This window comes from Coregonus lavaretus (genome assembly GCF_964263955.1).
Source record: "Coregonus lavaretus genome assembly, chromosome: 28".
In the NCBI taxonomy this organism is placed as follows: domain Eukaryota; kingdom Metazoa; phylum Chordata; class Actinopteri; order Salmoniformes; family Salmonidae; genus Coregonus; species Coregonus lavaretus.
Window position 1 is genome coordinate 13,925,256 of NC_140015.1, and position 19,997 is coordinate 13,945,252.

The 19,997-nt window shown below is 46.6% G+C and overlaps 1 protein-coding gene across 9 annotated transcripts in view; it reads right to left on the reverse strand.

Moving 5' to 3' along the window:
- The window catches only part of LOC311104409 (G patch domain-containing protein 8-like), a 39,826-nt gene that overhangs the window by 5,455 nt on the left and 14,374 nt on the right, over positions 1-19,997 (reverse strand). For 2 of the 9 annotated variants that reach the window (XM_084146234.1, XM_084146235.1), the window contains 6 exons: positions 16,274-16,292; positions 13,641-13,713; positions 3,524-3,591; positions 3,275-3,361; positions 540-683; positions 68-198 (listed from right to left, as the gene is read on the reverse strand). In XM_084146234.1, the coding sequence (XP_084002360.1) occupies positions 68-198; positions 540-683; positions 3,275-3,361; positions 3,524-3,591; positions 13,641-13,647 (437 nt within the window). In that variant the 5' untranslated portion in view covers positions 13,648-13,713; positions 16,274-16,292. Of the gene's footprint in view, positions 1-67; positions 199-539; positions 684-3,274; positions 3,362-3,523; positions 3,592-7,016; positions 7,059-13,640; positions 19,874-19,997 lie in introns of those variants that run through there. The other 7 variants (XM_084146230.1, XM_084146231.1, XM_084146237.1 and 4 more) reach the window with 6 other exon arrangements.

Sequence of the window (19,997 nt, forward strand, 5' to 3'; positions counted from 1 at the left end):
TCACAGCCTCCACTCCAGCCAGTAGAGGGCAGTTGAGTGTACAGTATATACTGTAGCATGTGCTTACCGGTTCTGCTGTTTCCTCTGCTCAGCCAGCTCATGCAGCCTGCGTAGCAGCTTCTCCTGCTTCTTCCCACCCTTCCGGGAGCGAGATGACACGTTTCTTGCAAACTCCCTCTGCTTCAGCTCCTTAAGCCTCTGCAGCAGCACACCAAGGGCAGGATGGAGGGAGAGAGGAAGGGAAGAGAGGAGGAGAAAAACAGATTGGGTCCGATGGAGGGAGAAAAATAGGGATGAGGGAGAGAAAGAGAGCAGGTAAGGATTTCTGCATCCACAGCAAGGGCAATGGTGCAGCAACATCATTCAACAAGACCATTTTATATCCGCAAAGCTCTCTCCACTGAGACAGGCTCCTTACACTTGTTTCTGGAGTTACTGGGATTTAAGGCTCTGTTTCTCTAAGCTTGTGTACACTGTGGCAGTATACCTAGTGTGTGTAGGGGTGTAGCAGCGTGGGGGTAGGGGGAGGTCCTCCTCACCTGCTTATGAGCATGGTCGTAGGAGTTGATGTGGTTGTCAAACTCCTGGTGCTTCTGGTACTGTTTTTCACACAGCTCACAGTAAAAGTTGGCCCTCAGGTCTTCCAGGGCTTTAGCAATGGCCTTCTCCTTTTCCACCTGGTCCTATTGTTGGGGTTAAGGAGGGGTGGGGTGGAGACGGGAGATGTGAGTGACATTGATACAGATTAGAGATGAAAATGGAAAATGGAAAAGATTAAATAAGATCAGAGCCAGTATAATCTGGTCTTTATTCTCCTATGATAGGGCTTGGTACTGGTTGAGTAATCTGCCCCCTCTCCAATCAGCAACAGGAAACTCGATGGTTGTTTATCATTGAGGTTAAAAGTTCAATAACTGAAATAACTAAATCACATAAGGTAACAAATTGAGGCGTACAAGGATTGTGCTCGCAGGTTATTACTTATACAGTGCATTCAGAAAGTATTCAGACACCTTCCCCTTTTCCACATTTTGTTACATTACAGCCTTATTCTAAAATTGATAAAATAAATGTTTTCCCCTCATCAATCTACACACAATACCCCATAATGACAAAGCGAAATGTTTCATTTTTATTTTTGCACATTAATTAAAAAAACATAAATACCTTATTTACAAAAATATTCAGACCCTTTGTTATGAGACTCGAAATTGAGCTCAGGTGCATCCTGTTTCCATTGATCATCCTTGAGATGTCTCTAAAACTTGATTGGAGTTCACCTGTGGTAATTGATTGGACATGATTTGGAAAGGCACACACCTGTCTATATAAGGTCCCGCAGTTGACAGTGCATGTCAGAGCAAATACCAAGCGATGAGGTCGAAGGAATTGTCCATAGAGCTCTGAGACAGGATTGTGTCGACGCACAGATCTGGGGAAGGGTACCAAAACATTTCTGCGACATTGAAGGTCCCCAAGAACACAGTGGCCTCCATCATTCTTAAATATAAGAAGTTTGGAACCAAGACTCTTCCTAGAGCTGGCCGCCTGCCAAACTGAGCAATCGGGGGAGAAGGGCCTAGGTCAGGGAGGTGACCAAGAACCCGATGGTCACTGACAGAAGTCCAGAGTTCCTCTGTGGAGATGGAAGAACCTTCCAGAAGTACAACCATCTCTGTAGCACTCCACCAATCAGGCCTTTATGGTAGAGTGGCCAGACAGAAGCCACTCCTCAGTAAAAGGCACATGACTACCTGGAATAGTATAAAGTCATCCTTCTACCCCCCCTCCCCCACCCCCCCATTTAAAAAAAAAGAAGAAGAAAAAAGTGGTTGTCCCACTGGCTATCATAAGTTGAATGCACCAATTTGTAAGTCGCTCTGGATAAGAGCGTCTGCTAAATGATGTAAATGTAAATGTAAAATGACAGCCCGCTTGGAGTTTGCCAAAAGGCATCTAAAGGTCTCTCAGAGGGAGTGGGAGTAGGAGAAACAAGATTATCTGGTCTGATGAAACCAAGATTGAACTCTTTGGCCTGAATGTCAAGCGTCATGTCTGCAGGAAACCTGGCACCATCCCTACGGTGAAGCATGGTGGTGGCAGCATCATGCTGTGGGGATGTTTTTCAGTGGCAGGGACTGGGAGACTAGTCAGGATAGAGGGAAAGATGAACAGAGCAAAGTACAGAGAGATCCTTGATGAAAACCTGCTCAAGAGCACTCAGGACCTCAGACTGGGGCGAAGGTTCACCTTCCAACAGGACAATGACCCTAAGCACACAGCCAAGACAAAGCAGGAGTGGCTTCGGGACAAGTCTCTGAATGTCCTTGAGTGGCCCAGCCAGAGCCCGGACTTGAACCTGATCGAACATCTCTGGAGACCTGAAAATAGCTGTGCAGCGACGCTGCCCATCCAACCTGACAGAGCTTGAGAGGATCTGCAGAGAAGAATGGGCGAAACTCCCCAAATACAGGTGTGCCAAGCTTGTAGCGTCATACCCAAGAAGACTCGAGGCTGTAATCGCTGCCAAAGGTGCTTCAACAAAGTACTGAGTAAAGGGTCTGAATACTTATGTAAATGTGATATTTCAGTTTTAATTTTTTTATGAATATGCTAACATTTCTAAAAACCTGTTTTTGCTTTGTCATTATGGGGTCTTGTGTGTAGATTGATGAGGGGGGAAAAAACAATTTAATCCATTTTAGAATAAGGCTGTAACCTAACAAATGTGGAAAAAGTCAAGGGGTCTGAATACTTTCCGAATACCATTTCTGCAGACATACCGGTAACCTGCTAAGATAAGTTATTTGGCACATGCATTCCAGTAGCTCCATTGACTGAGCATCCGTCCGTCTGTCTGTGTTTGTCTCCTATATCCAGAATCTCACACCACCACCCACACCAGCACAGGCAACATGACTACAACTCCTCACATAAAGTCATCCAATTTTCTCTACAAGAAAGAAGCGCGAGGGAGTGAGAAACAGGGAGTGGGAGAGGAGGAACAGGAGAGGCTCTATGATCCTCCAAGGCCGATGTTATTGCATAGTCACACAGAGCGGCAGCAGAATCATAACCAGACAGGGCTATGACTCACTGGCACAGGAGAAAAGCAAGAAGGGACAGAAAGAGTAAGAACAAGTATGCAAATGCAGGAAACAGGGTCACCTTGAAACGAGTGAACGAATGCTAGTGAGAGATTGTTGAAACGAGGACCTTGAGAACAGAGGTGTATGTATGGCTGGATTGAGTTAGCTAGTAAGAAGCGTCTCACCTTGTATTTCTGCTGTAATTCCTCTGTGACTTCCTTCTCCACCTCCAGCACTTTCCTCTTCTCTGTAGCATCTTCGGCAACGTCCAACTACACACACATTCAGGGTACATGTAAGTTAACAAACTCGCATAAGAACAAACTAAAATAGCACTCACAAATACACAGACCCATTTTACACCTATAGAGTGTATGTCGTAGGATACACGTTGTAGAACATCAATATTTTGCGAGCCACTGACAGTGTCTTACCTCCATCTCCATGCGTCCCATCCCCATGACATCATATTTGAGGGTGATGGGCACAGGGTCGGTGCGTCCTGGGGGGAGAGAGACAGAGAGAGGGGGAGGTGAGGCTCTGACACCGGGACGGGGGGACAGCTCGGGGACAGCCTGCTTTTAGAGCACAGGGTGCTGGGGTTAGAGAATATTGCCTTGAAGTGCAAAGAGACCAGAAAAGCTACAGTGAACCAAACACTAGCCATTCTCACAGCTTACCACAGCCACCAGGCACAGCACAGCTTAAGTACCCTGACTACTTTTCAGCTGGGTTCTCTCTTTTCTAGAAAGATACATCCAAATTGCTGCACTGATCCTAGTTCTGAGAGGTAACCAGCAGAGGCCATATGAGCAGTTCAGAGACGTCCATTTGGATAAGGGAGGGGGAGAGGGCAAGGAAATGGAGGGATAAAGTGTACTGGAGAAAAACAAGGACAGGGTTTAAGCCTGTATCTGTATCTCTGTCTCCCCCCTTCAGTCTCTACTGCTGATCGTAGCCTCTCTCTCGCTCTCCCCTCCCTCTTCCAGTACCGCAGTCCTGTTCAACAAGAACGCCAAGTTTACCAAGGACAATACTGCCGGAGGGGCTGGCTGACGCAGCTGCTACAGATTACTGAGCAGAACACCACTGCGACAACATAGTACAGTAGAGCCTCCCCATCACCCCGCTCTGAACTGCTCAGTGACTGACTCACTGACCTACCCTCTATAACCCCTTGTACTGTCCCATAGGAGACCCAGCCTCTGCTCCCCCTCTCTACCCCAGGCCTCTCTCATCATGGCCCTGGTCTAACAGTCTCTGCTCCTCTTTCTCTCAGTCTACTTAAGCCATGTTAACGTAAGCTGTGAAAAGAGCTAGATCAGAAGGAAATTAACTTTAAAAAAATAAATAAACAAACCAAGAACAACCAGAAAACAGAATGAAACAGAAAAAGATCAAAACTATGTTGGAGATTTGACAGGTAATTGCTTAATCCACTCATAATCAGCCAAACGAAGCAGAGAGAGAGAGGGAGTAAAAAAGGACACAAGCACTGAACTACAGCGGAGTGACGTCACAGGCCAGGAATCGCCATGGTGACAGTGCAGGGGAGGGGATACTTACCTGAGAAAATAGAGTATGGGGTGGGGTTGGACAGACAGACAGACAGACAGGGGTTCTCAAAACAAAAAAGCACAAAACAGAATTTGGACTAGTCTGCTGCAGCAGTGGCTGTTGGTTGGCAGCCAGGTACACAGTAAATCAGATAAGACTCCAATCAGCACTTCAGTTTGGTTTCAGTTTTTTTTTTCTTACTCAAGATTACGTTATTATCCTCTTAATCGATTTTAGACTCAGTTTATACCCTTGGGCAAGAGCGATTATGAACATTTAAGAGATACTTGTCTATAGTTAACAGGGCTAGGAATTAACAAATCCACAATCTGAAACAAATAATGACAAACTATTATTACCACATAGCACAACCTATTAGCCATTATAAACCAGGTGGATTGAGCTCTGAATGCTGATTGGCTGAAAGCTGTGGTTATCAGACCTTATACCACGGGTATGACAAACAAATTATTTTTACTGTTCTAATTACATTGGTAACCAGTTTATAATAGCAATAAGGCACCTCAGGGGTTTGTGGTATATGGCCAATATACCACGGCTAACAGCTGTATCTAGGCACTCCGTGTTGCGTCGTACGTAAGAACAGCCCTTAGCCGTGGTATATTGGCCATATACCACACCCCCTCGTGCCTTATTGCTTCATTCTAATCCACATGCCCCCCTACCTACTTCACTAGTGAGGAGGATAGACTGTAGTCTCTTATTCTGAAACTAAAAGAGTATATTTTGTTTGCATCTTAAATCATGTGATGACTAATAATGTAGGGCTCTAACGACATTAGCGGCCTGATTACATAAAACAAGACATATCAAAAGGGACTAGTGATAATACAGTGACTAAGGTCTTCTATTGCAATGGAAGCCAGCGTGCTAATCAGCATTGGCATAATAGAGCAGCAGCATAGGCTTACATACCTACTGTATTCATTAGTGCCAGAATACAGATGTGAGACTAATTAATTCCTAGCCCATGGAGCAAAAAAACTATTTAATTGAAATCCTCTCTGTTAACATCTGCCTGTTCTCTGAATTGTTCTTGTATCATTGTTATGGTCACAGCCCAATGGTATAATCATAATTCTTAAGTTATAGTCGCATGTGTATCAAATAATAAGGGCCTGTCTGGACTCCAAACCCCACTACAGTGTCTGTCCGCCGGTTGGACACATGAAGGCATGGTCCCATACTTACGGTAGGCTTAATAATATCTTACAGAGTTAGTCTACATAATATAAAGACATATCTAGTTATATTACCTAATAAGACCATTTTTCTCAGATCCTTCCTAGACCAGGGGTATTCAACTTTTTCGGCCAATTTATGCATGATCCGAAAATGTGGTCTGAGGCGCCGTATGGAGGGTGTGACGCAATTGCCAAATTGAGCTCCATACCGCATCGCCATGCGCCTCTCAAATGTAACAATGTGGAGGGCTCTGTATAGCTCCGCATTGACATGATTGGTTGATGGTAGGTGGGGGTGGGAGGTCCTGTATAAACACAAACTCACTTCCTTGACAACTTCCTTCACAACAGCTCTGCGCTGTTCCTCGAAGCGTAAGAAGTATGAATGCCCTGACTTCCGCAGAGGCCGTATTACCATAAATGCTGCACGGCCAATGCAGACGTCCGAATGACGATGCAGCGCCTTTTACCCCACACGGCCCGGCGCCTGCTGGTTTTCTGTTCTACCTGATAATTAATTGCACCCACCTGGTGTCCCAGGTCTAAATCAGTCCCTGATTAGAGTGGAACAATTAAAAAATGCAGTGTAACTAGATTCGAGGTCCCGAGTTGAGTTTGATGGACCTAGACTATTAGAGCAAATATTGTGCAGTACCACCACAAGGGGGAGTGCTTGAGACCAGCCCACGGACAGACAGACAGGCCACTGCAGTAAAGCTCTCCACCAATGGACCAGTTCACTGAGAACACGGGGGAGGAGTCACAATCCAGGCACCCAATCTTCAAGAAATACGATTTTTTACAATTACAGAAGATGTCCCCAACTATCACCATCTTTAAAAACACAGTGACAATACTTTCAGCATTACCCATTCCAGTGGAAAAGAAAGGGGCAGGACAAAAAAGTGTGCATCTAAATCACAGTGTGAATCACAAGGTAAAAAAAAAAAACTGAAAACAAACAAAATGAGAATGTTTCTAAGAGTAATGTAGATGTATATATGATAATATACAAGCAGCAGAATGAGGACTAATACAGAGAAAGAATTGAAAGCCTATGTAGCATTGGTGCTCTGATGACGGGAAAACAACAAATGAAAATAAATGGGAGGAAAAAAACAAAAGAATATAAAAACAATTCAATCGGGGGAAAAATAACATTTACCACTAAGTTTACCATCAGCACAACATGGGCAGGATCAAATCGCTGTAAAAAAGAAACACCAATTGGTTAAGCAGGAAGATTCGAGGCACATAGAGAAGGGAGGATGGGGTGGGGATGGGAGTTGAGAGGGTTGTGGGGATTAGAGCCCCCCTCTCCTCTTCACTCTTGGCCCTCTGGGTGCTTACAGGGATCTCCTCTCACCCACCCACCGTCCCAGTCCCCAATCCCCTAACCTGGCCCCATCTGGCTGGCTCTTAAACCCCAATTTCCCAGGGGTGCGGCGCTGCCTGGACCCCTGTTCCTCTCTTGAGGTAAGCCCAAAATCCTATACGCCCGATAACTGTGGTAAGTAACCCCCAAGGCACCTCACCCTTCCTTCACCATACCCCAAAGAATGAGCGCTAGAGCCAGCAGCTGGCATCAATAACATCCCCATCAGATAAGAGCTCTGGGGGAGTTCAGTTGGACTCTGTTCTTCAGGGTAGGGGATGATTGTTTAAACAGCTGAATCTGAGGACAGATCCACTTGAACAGGAGAACAGGGCGAGGTTCCCTGTCCGGCTGTCCCACATATCATGCTTTATAATAATAATAATATGCCATTTAGCAGACGCTTTTATCCAAAGCGACTTACAATCATGCGTGCATACATTTTTGTGTATGGGTGGTCCCGTGGATCGAACCCACTACCTTGGCGTTACAAGCGCCGTGCTCTACCAGCTGAGCTACAGAGGACTTTTTGCTTTAAATGTAGTGTGTTAAAATTCTATCTATCTATCTAGAGCATCTGGTACAGTAAGGAGGAATGACCATGCCTCATTTGATATGAGCATGCAACCAATCAGTTGCCCCTGACAACAGAACACCACTCGACACACAGCCATCATTCTCCCCTCTGTCAGCCTCACAGACAGATGTTTGTCTTGTCAGCCTGGTTAGCCTAGTTTCCCCCAAATCCCTTCACTGTCCCACCGTCAGCAAGCTCAGTTTGGGACATGCTTACCCCCAGGATGGTGAACATAAACAGAAATGTACCTGAAGAAGGGGCCACAGGGCTTTGAGCAGTGCTTAGGATACTTGGTCTAGCACTGTAAGTGTGCAACAACAGGAAAATAACAGCCAAATGACTATTTAGAGGTGAATTTGAAGTACTCCATGGAGTATATGAAGGGTCCCTTGAGTGTAGCACGGTAGCCTACATGGAGCACTGCTTAAATCCCCAGATGACTGACACAATGGAGGCAGGCAGGATTGCACCTCTGGGACAGGCATGCTGTGCAGGGAGGAAGGCCAAAGGGAGAGGGATGATGGGTGTGTGTGACGTTGGTGGACATGGGAAGGAGGGGCAGACACATTTTGGGTGCAGGAGGGTGGAGTGAGGTTTTCCCTGTAAGTTTTCCCAAGGGCCCCCGTCAGTGACTGACACACACAAATACACACGTCTCAGTCCCACATGACGACCGCACACATACATACAGTACACACTCACTCCACAGGTTTGAAGGTAGATACAGACAGACAGGCAGATGGGGAAAACGTGTCTACTCTGCAAGCCATTCAAAAGACTGAGCTGTGGTCACAGCCAATCAGAACCCCCAACCGTGGCAGCCACGTACACGCAAAGGGAAAAACACAAATCTAAAGAGACTTGGAGCTGATGATTCTACAGGATGTGACGCAATCTTTGGTTACTAGGATCTACCTTGATTTTAATTGGATTTTGGTTGGGTTTTTCGTACTTGGAATCAAAGCGCTGTAGGTACTTGTGAGCAGATTGTGAAAAGTGAAATAATAGTTTAGTGGTTTATAAAGCCAAGAGGAGGAAGCTGAGAGAGGCCAGTATTAGCCTACATTGTAAAGGGGGTGTTACATTGAGGTCAATTGTAGAGTAGGAGAAACACACACACGCGCACTTATACACACACACACACACACACACACAGACATACACACATACACACACTGACATAGAGGGAATCCAACAAACCTTACCTAAAAAAGGGGCAAAAAGAACAAAAGAAGAAATAAGAACAGAGTCAATACAGTGAAAACTCAAAGCACAGGGGACACATTGCTATCAATTCAAAAAAGCTTCTGTTCTGACAGGGGGGGAGAGAACGATTATAATCCTGTATTATTATTATTATAATATGATCCCACAGATGAATTCTATAGTGATGTAATGGCGTGATACGGTGATTGTCCACTCCGGAGTAAAGTACATTACCATATTTGTCCACAGTTATTGGGTTCAGACACAGGACCATTAATACCCACAACAATTGGACATGCAGGCAGGCTAGCGCCACAGACAGACTCAGCTACCCACAGAGCAGAGCACACTGCTTACATAACCACACTGTACTGACACCATGCGAACAGCAACAACACAAGAGTTACTCTCAACTGGAACAGGGGCCCATGTACCCACTTAAACATTTTACATTTGAGTCATTTAGCAGACACCCTTATCCAGAGTGACTTACAGGAGCAATTAGGGTTAAGTGCCTTGCTAAAGGGCACAGATGGTCGGCTCGGAGATTTGAACCAGAAACCTTTCGGTTACTGGCCTAATGCTCTTAACCGCTAGGCTACCTGCCGCTTAGTACATAAGATGTAAACACTTACAGATGATGTACTAATCACATCCAACACACAATTACAACCCCCTTTATTCGCTAGATTACTGACAATCATACAGCAGGACCGTTTTTAAAATGCTTATTTAAAAACAAAAACACCCACAGACAGACAAACAGCATCTAGAGCTGCTAATGTAGTGTGTCTATTTCAATCCTGTTATCAATGTATCAGTCTTGGGTCACTGCAGTGTTTTTGCCCACTCAAAGACAAGTAGTTCCCAATGTGTCCTGTAGGAGGCAGTGTCCTGGACTATAGGGCCTCTGGCTGGTAACTGGTGACAGAGAAGGGGACTGAAGGCCCTATATGTCCATGAGCAGAGGAGAGAGAGCAGCAATACCAGGAACCCCTGCCAACCTCCTTACAACCAACACTGACACTCTCTCTGCCATGAGCCCACCTTCAACAGGCAACACTTCAATCCACCATTCCTCATGTGACAGCGTCAAGACCATCAACAATCGAGCTGCAACACACTGGCTGTTCTCTTCAAGGCCAGAGATGATCAGTCATTGATACAAGTGTAGCAACATCTTCAAAAAGATTCTTAGCCTACAAGAGCGTTGTTGGTTTCCATTTACAGTGGCTGCTGTGTTTGAAGCTGCTGTGTGTGTGTGTCTGTGTAGCATTCCTCTGTGTGACTGTTGTGTTTAGCACAGTGCTGCCAAATGGGAGGGTGGGACAGATTACCAGCTAGATAAGCCAGGGCTAAACACTACAGACAGAAATGCAGACACTAAAAGAATGCACTGAGCTACGTACACTCCACTCGCCTCCCTTCCACATTTAGCCAGCTGACCTGACTGAGGCAGGTCTTAACTCAGTGCAGATCCTGATGTTGAACCTGAGGCTGCTGCAGGGAAGCTGGCAGTCTACAGTTGCATAAGCAACATTCTAACTGCCTCCTCCTCTAAAAGGTTCTCTAACACAGGCCTTAGTAAGACGGTAAAATGCAAATGTCGCATTCGACACATTGTTACAATCTCTTCACTATCACCAACACCTGCTCAGGGTGTCAGACTGAACAACAGGACAAGTCCCCAGTAGCGTATGGTTTTGAGAGGGAGAAGGCATCCAGGCACAGTCTCCCGGTTGAAAACAAGACAGTGTGTTAGGAGATAGTCAGAGAATGAGCAGATGTTTCCCATTAGGATGTTGTAATGCAGCCCAGATGCTTCCTGCTGGGTGTGTAGGGAGAGGGTGGTGTGACTAAGGCAACGGGGTGAAAGAGAGGAACGATGGAGGGATGAATGAAGGGTCTGGGTTGTGTAGCTAACTAGGGGTGAAAGACGGGTCTGGGTTGTGTAGCTAACTAGGGGTGAAAGACGGGTCTGGGTTGTGTAGCTAACTAGGGGTGAAAGACGGGTCTGGGTTGTGTAGCTAGCTAGGGGTGAAAGACGGGTCTGGGTTGTGTAGCTAACTAGGGGTGAAAGACGGGTCTGGGTTGTGTAGCTAGCTAGGGGTGAAAGACGGGTCTGGGTTGTGTAGCTAGCTAGGGGTGAAAGACGGGTCTGGGTTGTGTAGCTAGCTAGGGGTGAAAGACGGGTCTGGGTTGTGTAGCTAGCTAGGGGTGAAAGATGGGTCTGGGTTGTGTAGCTAGCTAGGGGTGAAAGACGGGTCTGGGTTGTGTAGCTAACTAGGGGTGAAAGACGGGTCTGGGTTGTGTAGCTAGCTAGGGGTGAAAGACGGGTCTGGGTTGTGTAGCTAGCTAGGGGTGAAAGACGGGTCTGGGTTGTGTAGCTAACTAGGGGTGAAAGACGGGTCTGGGTTGTGTAGCTAGCTAGGGGTGAAAGACGGGTCTGGGTTGTGTAGCTAGCTAGGGGTGAAAGACGGGTCTGGGTTGTGTAGCTAGCTAGGGGTGAAAGACGGGTCTGGGTTGTGTAGCTAGCTAGGGGTGAAAGACGGGTCTGGGTTGTGTAGCTAGCTAGGGGTGAAAGGAGTTGGAGGAAGAGGTTAAGGCTCCTGGACTTAGCCCCATAAAGTATGCACACTCACTCTAATCAATTCTCAATAGACTGCATGGACCAAACAGCCTGCCAACTATGACATCATTCAAAGCTGATGGAAAGCTACTCGCATATGCGCCTAAATATTTAGTTGTGCGACCTGGAATTTTAATTTAGGAGCACCAGTGCATCTAGGAAATGTAAGGCTTCTAGCTTTATTACCTCCTTGTAAAAAAAAAAAAAGGTCAGCCTAGACCCCTGCTATATATCACCCTCTATAGAGAGAGCATAGGGTAAGGAGAGGGAGAGCCGGGGAGAAGTGAGATGGGGGGGGGGCAGAGACTGAGCGAGGGAAGAGAATGTAGCATAGCAGGCAGGAGTTGTGTGGAGAGCAGCCAGGGCGCTGCACCACAAGGACCAAGCCAATGAGGCTGTGAGCTGAGCAAAGCTGAACTAAAGAAGAGGCTGAGGTGGCCTAAGCCCCGCCCACACAAACACAGCTCTCTCCAGCCAGCTCCGCCCCCCATCCTGCACAGCTCTAGTCAATGCTGGGCCAGCCAATCCCTGCCTATAGAGGAAAAACACCATGAACCACAGCCAACAGCTCTGCGTGAGATTCTGAAGGCCGTTTTCAGACCAAGGTAGTCCTATACACAAACACAGACATGAAAGCTTGTACTAGCACTGAAGTGCAGACAGATAACATGCAAACACGTGTTTGGGCAGGCTAATGAAAGTTCACCAGGACATTACAGGCCTGAGGGAGGAGTAACTGCAGAGACAGACACCGAGTGCACTGACTGTACGGTCGGTCTGTCACTACTCAACTCAGAGGCTGTTATGCTCAAACACTTGCCAGCCAACTAAAAACACCATCTGACATGAGCTGTGGTCAATCAATGCACACAATACGCATCAATGCGATTCATTCCAATAAGAAGTGAATTAATAGTTAATTACCAAGGAAACCCTGAAATAACGCAAAACCAGTGTGCCCCCTTGGTAACCCATTAATCCTTCAACCAGATGAGCTTTTAATTCATTTAAATAAAGTGCCAGATCGATAAAGGAAATGGAGGGAGTGAGATTAACAGTTTTTAATCTAACCAACATATTGACTAAATTACTTTAACTAAAGACTGGGGAGGGTAGAACAGAAAGGCATGAAATAGGCTATTATATTAGGCTATACATAGCTAGATACAGACCGCATCAGTTATGGTAACTGTGCAATCTTCTACGAGCACATATCTAACCCTACAGTGGCTAGTTTCACTGTACTAATCACCACGGCTATGAAGCTAAGATATTCTATAAATTGAGGTGAAATTCCAAACGTGATACAGTTTTTCAAAGGCAAACACACACAGGGTGAAACTACCTTGACTCTTGATCAGTGGAACATCTGAGAAGCAGACCTGGACTCTGGCTGCTACACACTTCACAGTGGAACCAGGCTGGGTGTACACAGGCACTCCACCATCAGACTATGTATTTATGGAGGAGAATGAACAGCAGCTCCCATTGGCTGAGGGCAGTGTGTCTCAAGGGAGCTTGCATTCTTCGTCCCCTTCAAAAAAAAACTCTGGCCCACTTTAGTCAAATCTGCTCTAGGCTAAATGCATCATGGGAAGGGAACAGCAGTGACACAAAGAACAAACACTACCACCCTCCTCCCTCCCCTGCCCCTCCCCTACTCCCGTCCTGTCCCAGGATTCATTACACTATCCTTTCTACACCTAGTTCTGGCGAAGACCAGTGCAAGACCAACAGGGACAACTGCACCAGGGTCATGTCACTGAATACTCTGATCCGTTCTATCTACCAAAAGAGGAAGACAGTGAGATCAGAAAAGTACATGGTGGTAAAGAAATAAAAAGGAAACAGTCGAAAATAAACAAAACAAGAAAAGTACCAAATAAAACCTGGAGAAAGGTGAGGCAGAGTAGAGACAGTATTAGCGCACATTTGAGAAAGGAGTATGGGGGGAGAGAGAGAGAGAGAGAGAGAGAGAGAGAGAGAGAGAGAGTCTTCTTACCCTGCATGGTTTTGCCCAGTCCTTGCCCCAGCTTCCAGCCATGTTTCTGAAGCAGCCGGTGCCCGATGTTATCCTGGCAGGCAGAACAGAGGGGAAAAAGACCAAAAACATTCCAATAATAAGAAAAGCTTCCCCCGTAGGCACGGGTCACAAACACATACAGGACTACTATCACATCATCATCATCACCTCCTACACCATGTGACATCAGTGTCTTCCAGCACAGGGAGAGGTGAGGAGGGAGGGGAGGAGGGAGGGAGACTGAGAAGAGGGATTAGCCTTCCACTACTATGACGGGGTTGTTGTGTGTCATCTCTGTACTAACATCCTTATGTCCACACTGAGGGGTAGAGAAGGATCCTACCCTAACAGGTGCTGATTAAAACCTCTAAAGCTTACAAACTGGGGATGAACAGGCCCGTGTTCTACTCGTTGTAACACAGAGAATATCATCAGCTGACTGGGAGGTACGAGGGGAGGGAGGAAGAGGAGAAAGGAGACGGTAATATATGTATCACACGCTCATACATATATGAACCGCTAGAGAGCGAGATCTATCATACACAAACAAATGGAACAAAATGAGGTATGGAAATCTTGCGTTAACAGAAAGAGGACCAGAAACTCCAAGCTTGTTGTGATTCCATAACCAAGACAGAGGGGAGAACCATGAAAAATATGCAGCTGTCATGAGAGAAATACAGCGAGAGAGGGAAAAAGAGAGAGAGAGAGAGAGAGAAAGAGGGCCTTGGGTTACCATTACAAGGCCCAGGGTTGAGAGAGTGTGTATGAGTGTGTAGGAGAGGGAGACATCAGGTGCGTGACTGAGACTGTTATATTTCTATGGGTCAGCAGTAAAACAAAGTGAAATGCAAGACTGTCGCACCACTACAAACTACAGTACATCATCAAGCACAAAGAAAACAGAAACAATGAGGTTTGTAAAAAAAGGTTGTGTTTCAGTTGTGATTATAACTATTCCAAGCTTTTCTACTACCATTCACCAGGGTGCTGCAATCTACCAAAAACATACATACCAACCCAAAAAATGATATTTATAATCACAAAGAGAGTAGACATCAAATTTCACAAACAGAAAACCAAGTGGGAGGGATTGAAACAGCATGCAGCTTTTTGTTAAAGAGTTTAACAAAAAGAGACAGTGTTAGTACTGGACTGTATATGATGATGCATATACAAAAAGGGGAGGGTCAACAGAACTCCAACGGACCAATGGTGTTAGTCTGAGATGGGCTCAAGCACAGAGGTGAGGTGATGGTTGGACAGGGTCATAGTAGATTGTCTTGACAGAGAGGTTGTCTTGACAGAGAGAGGCCAAATGGCGGGGGTTAGGGTGGAGCAGGCTTAGGCTGAGCCGTGGAAGTGGATGGAGCTCTAAGGGTGGTGGTGTGGTGGGGCAGTATGGGTTAGTGCATGTGGAAGGGGTAGTGGTGGTCACACACAGCACATGCTGAATCTCCGCCCGTCTGCCTTTGTCCAAGATGGATTTTAGTCCATTTTATCGGTATTTCTACCCAAACAAGTACCCCCCCCAATCTGTATAACTAATTAAACGCTCCCCGCTTGCTTATCGTCAACTTAAATATCATTACCTAATTGGTTTGTTTTAAGTGAGTCACGTAAAATATTGTTGAAATGGCAACTCCCCTCCAAAGCCACTGATAATCTCCCTCATATACAGTATTTGTTGTAGGGCCTTGCTGATAAAATACCCAAATATTTGTTTTCCTACCTTACCAGGGAAAAGTGTAACTGCACCACTTCCTAGCTCTGTTTGGGTCTGTGTTTTTCTCCTCTCGTCTAATTCCGGACAGGAACACCCAGTAGAGAGGAGCCTGGGAATGGGGGATATATGAGCTGTATCTGTGTGCCTGTCAGATCTTCCGCTCCGAGCACAGATGAGAGGAATCCATACTGGGCCTCATATGCTGGGGAGAGGGATCACATATGTGCTTATAATAACTGGGGCTATACATCACCTAGCATGGTGTCGCCATATAACATGTTCATGCTGGTTGCTAGACAGATATAAATAAGATATAAATAAAGGAGGGGCTGGAGGACTACAATTCCCATGACTTCTGCAGCCTCTTCTCTCTGCACTGCAGATATTGCTGCAGTGGGCTCCTCCCTGCTCCATTGACACAGAGATACTGGGGATGCTTTCAGTTCTCACTGCAGTAGGATGGTGCTGCAGCTGCCTGCAACAACCCGCACACAAACACTGGCTGAGGAGAGTAGTAGTTGATCTAATAATCTAATAGCACCTCTCAGGGGTTATGTAGGTTGGTGGGGGAAATCAAATGTAAGCCAATAGTCTGGAACCCTCCCCCATAATAACTATCTGTATCTGTAAATCAGAATGAGGAAAACCAGGTGGGGCTGGTGAGGGGGAGAAACTTCAGTCCAAACAGCTGAGTGATCGATGAGCCAATCAGAATGGACTGAGCATAGTGTGAGGGCGGAGATGAGGCACAGGCTGTGTGCTGAACAGATGAATGAATGCACTAAATTAAGAAGAAAACAGACAGACGGATGGATGGATGGATGAAAAGCAACGACGGCGAGTTCCAACAGCAGTGCAAGTGGAGTGAAGGCATTTCCATACGAACCTGGCTTTAAAATACTGGGCTGTCAAAAGAACAGTCACACGTGACACAATGTAAGAAACCGGCCAGTCACTAACGCTTTCAACTGCAATTTGTTTTCTAGCTTTTTCTAGTTCTTATTTTAACAAATCTAAAAAAATCTTTATTTTGCCCTAAAATGTAAATAAAACACTGTACACAAAACAGAAATGTGGTAACCAGGCATGTCAATAAATTCACTGATTTAATGATTACTGTTAATATAGGAGAAATAAAAAGAAAATGTTATCCAAACAAGAGAAATCCACACCGAGAGAGTGGTGGTAGGGAGGGTAATGTGCATTGTGCTGTCATTGACACAGTGCATGGGAGGGGGGAGGAGGATGGAGGGTAAAACCAAATAGATAGGGGACAAGGAAAGAAGAGGTATACAGGGGGCACCATAACAGGAACCTCAGAGTGTGTGAGTCTTCAAACCTTGTGATGCTGACGGTGTCATGTTCTCTCTCTGTGTGTGTGTGTGCAGTAGACGCTGGCTGTGTGAGCCTCACACTGGGGTTCAGAACCCCCTTGCATTAGACGGGAGGTTTTTACAGGGATTACTGCACCATCACTGTCTGAGGCCTTAACCCACAGAACAGACAACACAGTAATCCAGTTAACCAGCAAATAATGTCGGTCATATTTCATATGATTATCTCTGTGAGATTTCAGAGAGAGAGATGGAGAAGGGGAGAAAGAGCGAGAGAGAGAGAGAGAGAGAGAGAGAGAGAGAGAGAGAGAGAGAGACTAGTAACTATGTGACAGTAGAAAACAAAGAGGGTCGCAGTCAGGCGTCACCCTCTCTCATCCCCCTGTGGAATGTGTGTTTTTACAGGAGTCTGGTGGAGCCTGGTCTGTTGGACAGAGCAGGGGGGCAGCTTTCCTCTCCTCTTCCTTGTAAAGCTCTTTTTCCAGCTCTGTTGTCTTTGGCGCTCTGTCAGTCTGCCTGGCACACTCACATTCCTCCCTGCTGAGGCTCAGATTGGTGTGACTAAATGGAAACAACGGTCCCTACATGGGCCTCAAGGGACTCAGGCCAAATAGAACAACAGACAGACACCTTCCAACCAAGGCCCTGCCCTCTTAGCACCACCATATTGGGGAGCAGTTGTCACCTAACCTTGGGTCTGTTCAGTTGACCTTGAGGAGTTATGCGACTTTACCGGTGGACAGTCTTGGTCAGGATCATTGGGTCTATTACCATCAAACTGACCTCGTCAGTTTGCCTCTTGCAGGGTTGGTGCTGGTGCTAAATAGAGATCGAGCCCTAGGCGGGGTCAGGGTTGTAAAGGGGCCGAGTGACTGACGGCAGTTGACCTTTCCCTTGGTAATCTTCCAGGGGTTCATTTTCCCAAATGAAGGCTGGGAGGTGGTGGGTGTATAACACTAACACAGCATGGAGCAGAGGAAAGATACAGCTGGTGCCTGAGCAACAGCACAGTAGTCTATGTGTATAATTGTGTGTGTGTTCCTCTAGGCTGTGTGTGTGTGTGTGTGTGTGTGTGTGTGTGTGTGTGTGTGTGTGTGTGTGTGTGTGTGTGTGTGTGTGTGTGTGTGTGTGTGTGTGTGGGCGAGCAAGCGATGTTGTTGTGCGTGTGGGTGACAGTGAAAAAAGACCTCTACAAGGTTGATCGTTTCAAAGACAGCTCTCTTGATACATGGACGTAGCCTTGAAGCAGTTGGTGCACCGTGACTGTCTGTCAGACCCACCTCATGTTGATGATGTCAGCACCTGGACCCAGAGCAGAGACACACCAAATGGCTGTTATCACAGGTGATAACATATGGAGGGTGGGCAGGGGTCACTGCAGTTGTATTGCACCATGAGAGGGTGATGTATGACCTTTGACCTGTCAGAAATCCCTGGGCATGTACGTTTCGTTCTAATCTGACTGAGGTTTGACTATAACTGAATATTGTTGTCAGTGGTGCTGTAATGTAGCTGACCCTGACTTGGTGCAGTGTCTCAGTAACCAAAGGTAAAAGGCCGGAAGGCATAATATGAAACGGCACAGTGTGAAATCAATCTTCTCTCTCAACTTTGATGCCAGAACAGTTTGTGCACAGGTATTTTTCAAATTGAGTTCTCGTGTGTGTGTGTGTGTGTGTGTGTGTGTGTGTGTGTCTGAGGCTGCCCACTGCATATCTCTCTCAGGGCCTGGGATTTGGAGGAGGGGACAGGGGTAGGGGACATTGGAGAAATGGGGGAGAGGGGAGGGGAAAAGGTGTTGTGATTAGGACAGTGTGAGAGCTAGTACCGAATGATACCCAGTTAACACATGCAATGCAAAAAAACAATGTTAGAGAGAAAGAGCGAGAGACCAGATGGGAAAGACAGAGAGAGAAAACAGATCCCAATAAAGTACCACAGACCTCTAGCTGCCTACAGATCAGAACACACACAATGAGTGGCAGGGGAGGGGCGCAGAGAGGCGCGGGCGCTGCACACACAAAGCCAGCTCCGTGACGTGAGACACGCTGACGACTGTCACTGGCCCCTGTCACCCCAGAGCCATGACACTGCTGCTGGGGTAGGAGGGGGTCAACTGGCAAACACACGCACCTGGGGTTGGGGACAAATCTAAGTGGAGCTGGGAAATTTAAAAGCTGATCAACTGCAATTTCACTGAAATTAAAGGTTTGGTGTGTGTGTGTGAAATACGCATTGTGAGCGCATGTGTCTGTGGTTGAAGTGACAGTCCTCTGTCTCTCTCCACGTGTGTCAGGAGCTGTTGTGCTGCTGCAGCCCGGCTCTCAGCGCCCCTCCATAGACAATAGCGCAGGAGCAACAGAGCCACTTTACCCAGGTAGGCAGGCCACCTCTCCTGCTCTCCTCTCCACTCCTCTCGCCTCCTCTCTACCGCCCACCCACAGTGGGCTCCTGAGCCAGTGAGTGGGTTGGTGCAACGTGGGTCAGCTTGGTTTGATCAATCCGCCCACCATGACATCCCACCAGGGACTATATATGAGTCACTTGAAGGTCTACGGAGAAATGGTCAGGGGCAGAAAGGATTTTATCCCCCACATTTCATAAAGGAAGCCTTTTCAGTATGGCTTAGTAAAGCTTTCAGAGCAGCAGGACAACAGCAGAGCTAGGAGAAGGACAGACTGACCTTGTTGTTACCGCTGTAGTTACTGCTGCTGTCTATGTGCCTCACAACAGAACAGACACAGGGCTTATTTTACACCGGAGTGCCTGACTGAATAATTTGGCTTTGTTGTAGCTACATTCTTAAGGCTAGCTCTCATCGTCTAGCGGTATAGTTGTATGGGTGGTTCTATGTAGACTGGCTGTATATACTTTAAAACAAAGCCTAAAAACCCTCCTCGTAGCCTACTTGTGAGTAAAGCTTTATTTATCAATGCAGCTGGAACTCTCGCCATGAACTCTCAATGCAGCTGGGCTAAGATAATGTTCTGTTGTGCCTTGAGATGCTCAGAGTCAGATCAATAGTTGGAGTCAGACGACATCCACTAAGCCCTGAGGAGGAGAGGGGATAGACATTGTGGAGACAAGAGTGGAGTTCAGGCCTGCTCTCCATGGTGCTTCAGAGAGAGAGAGAGGGGGAGAGAGAGAGAGAGAGAGAGAGAGAGAGAGAGAGAGAGAGAGGGAGGGAGGGAGGGAGAAAAGAGCTGCCTGCGATATTATCCATGTGCCTCGTCAGCAAAAAATGCAGTCCCAGTTGCACAAGCACCATGCCAGCAC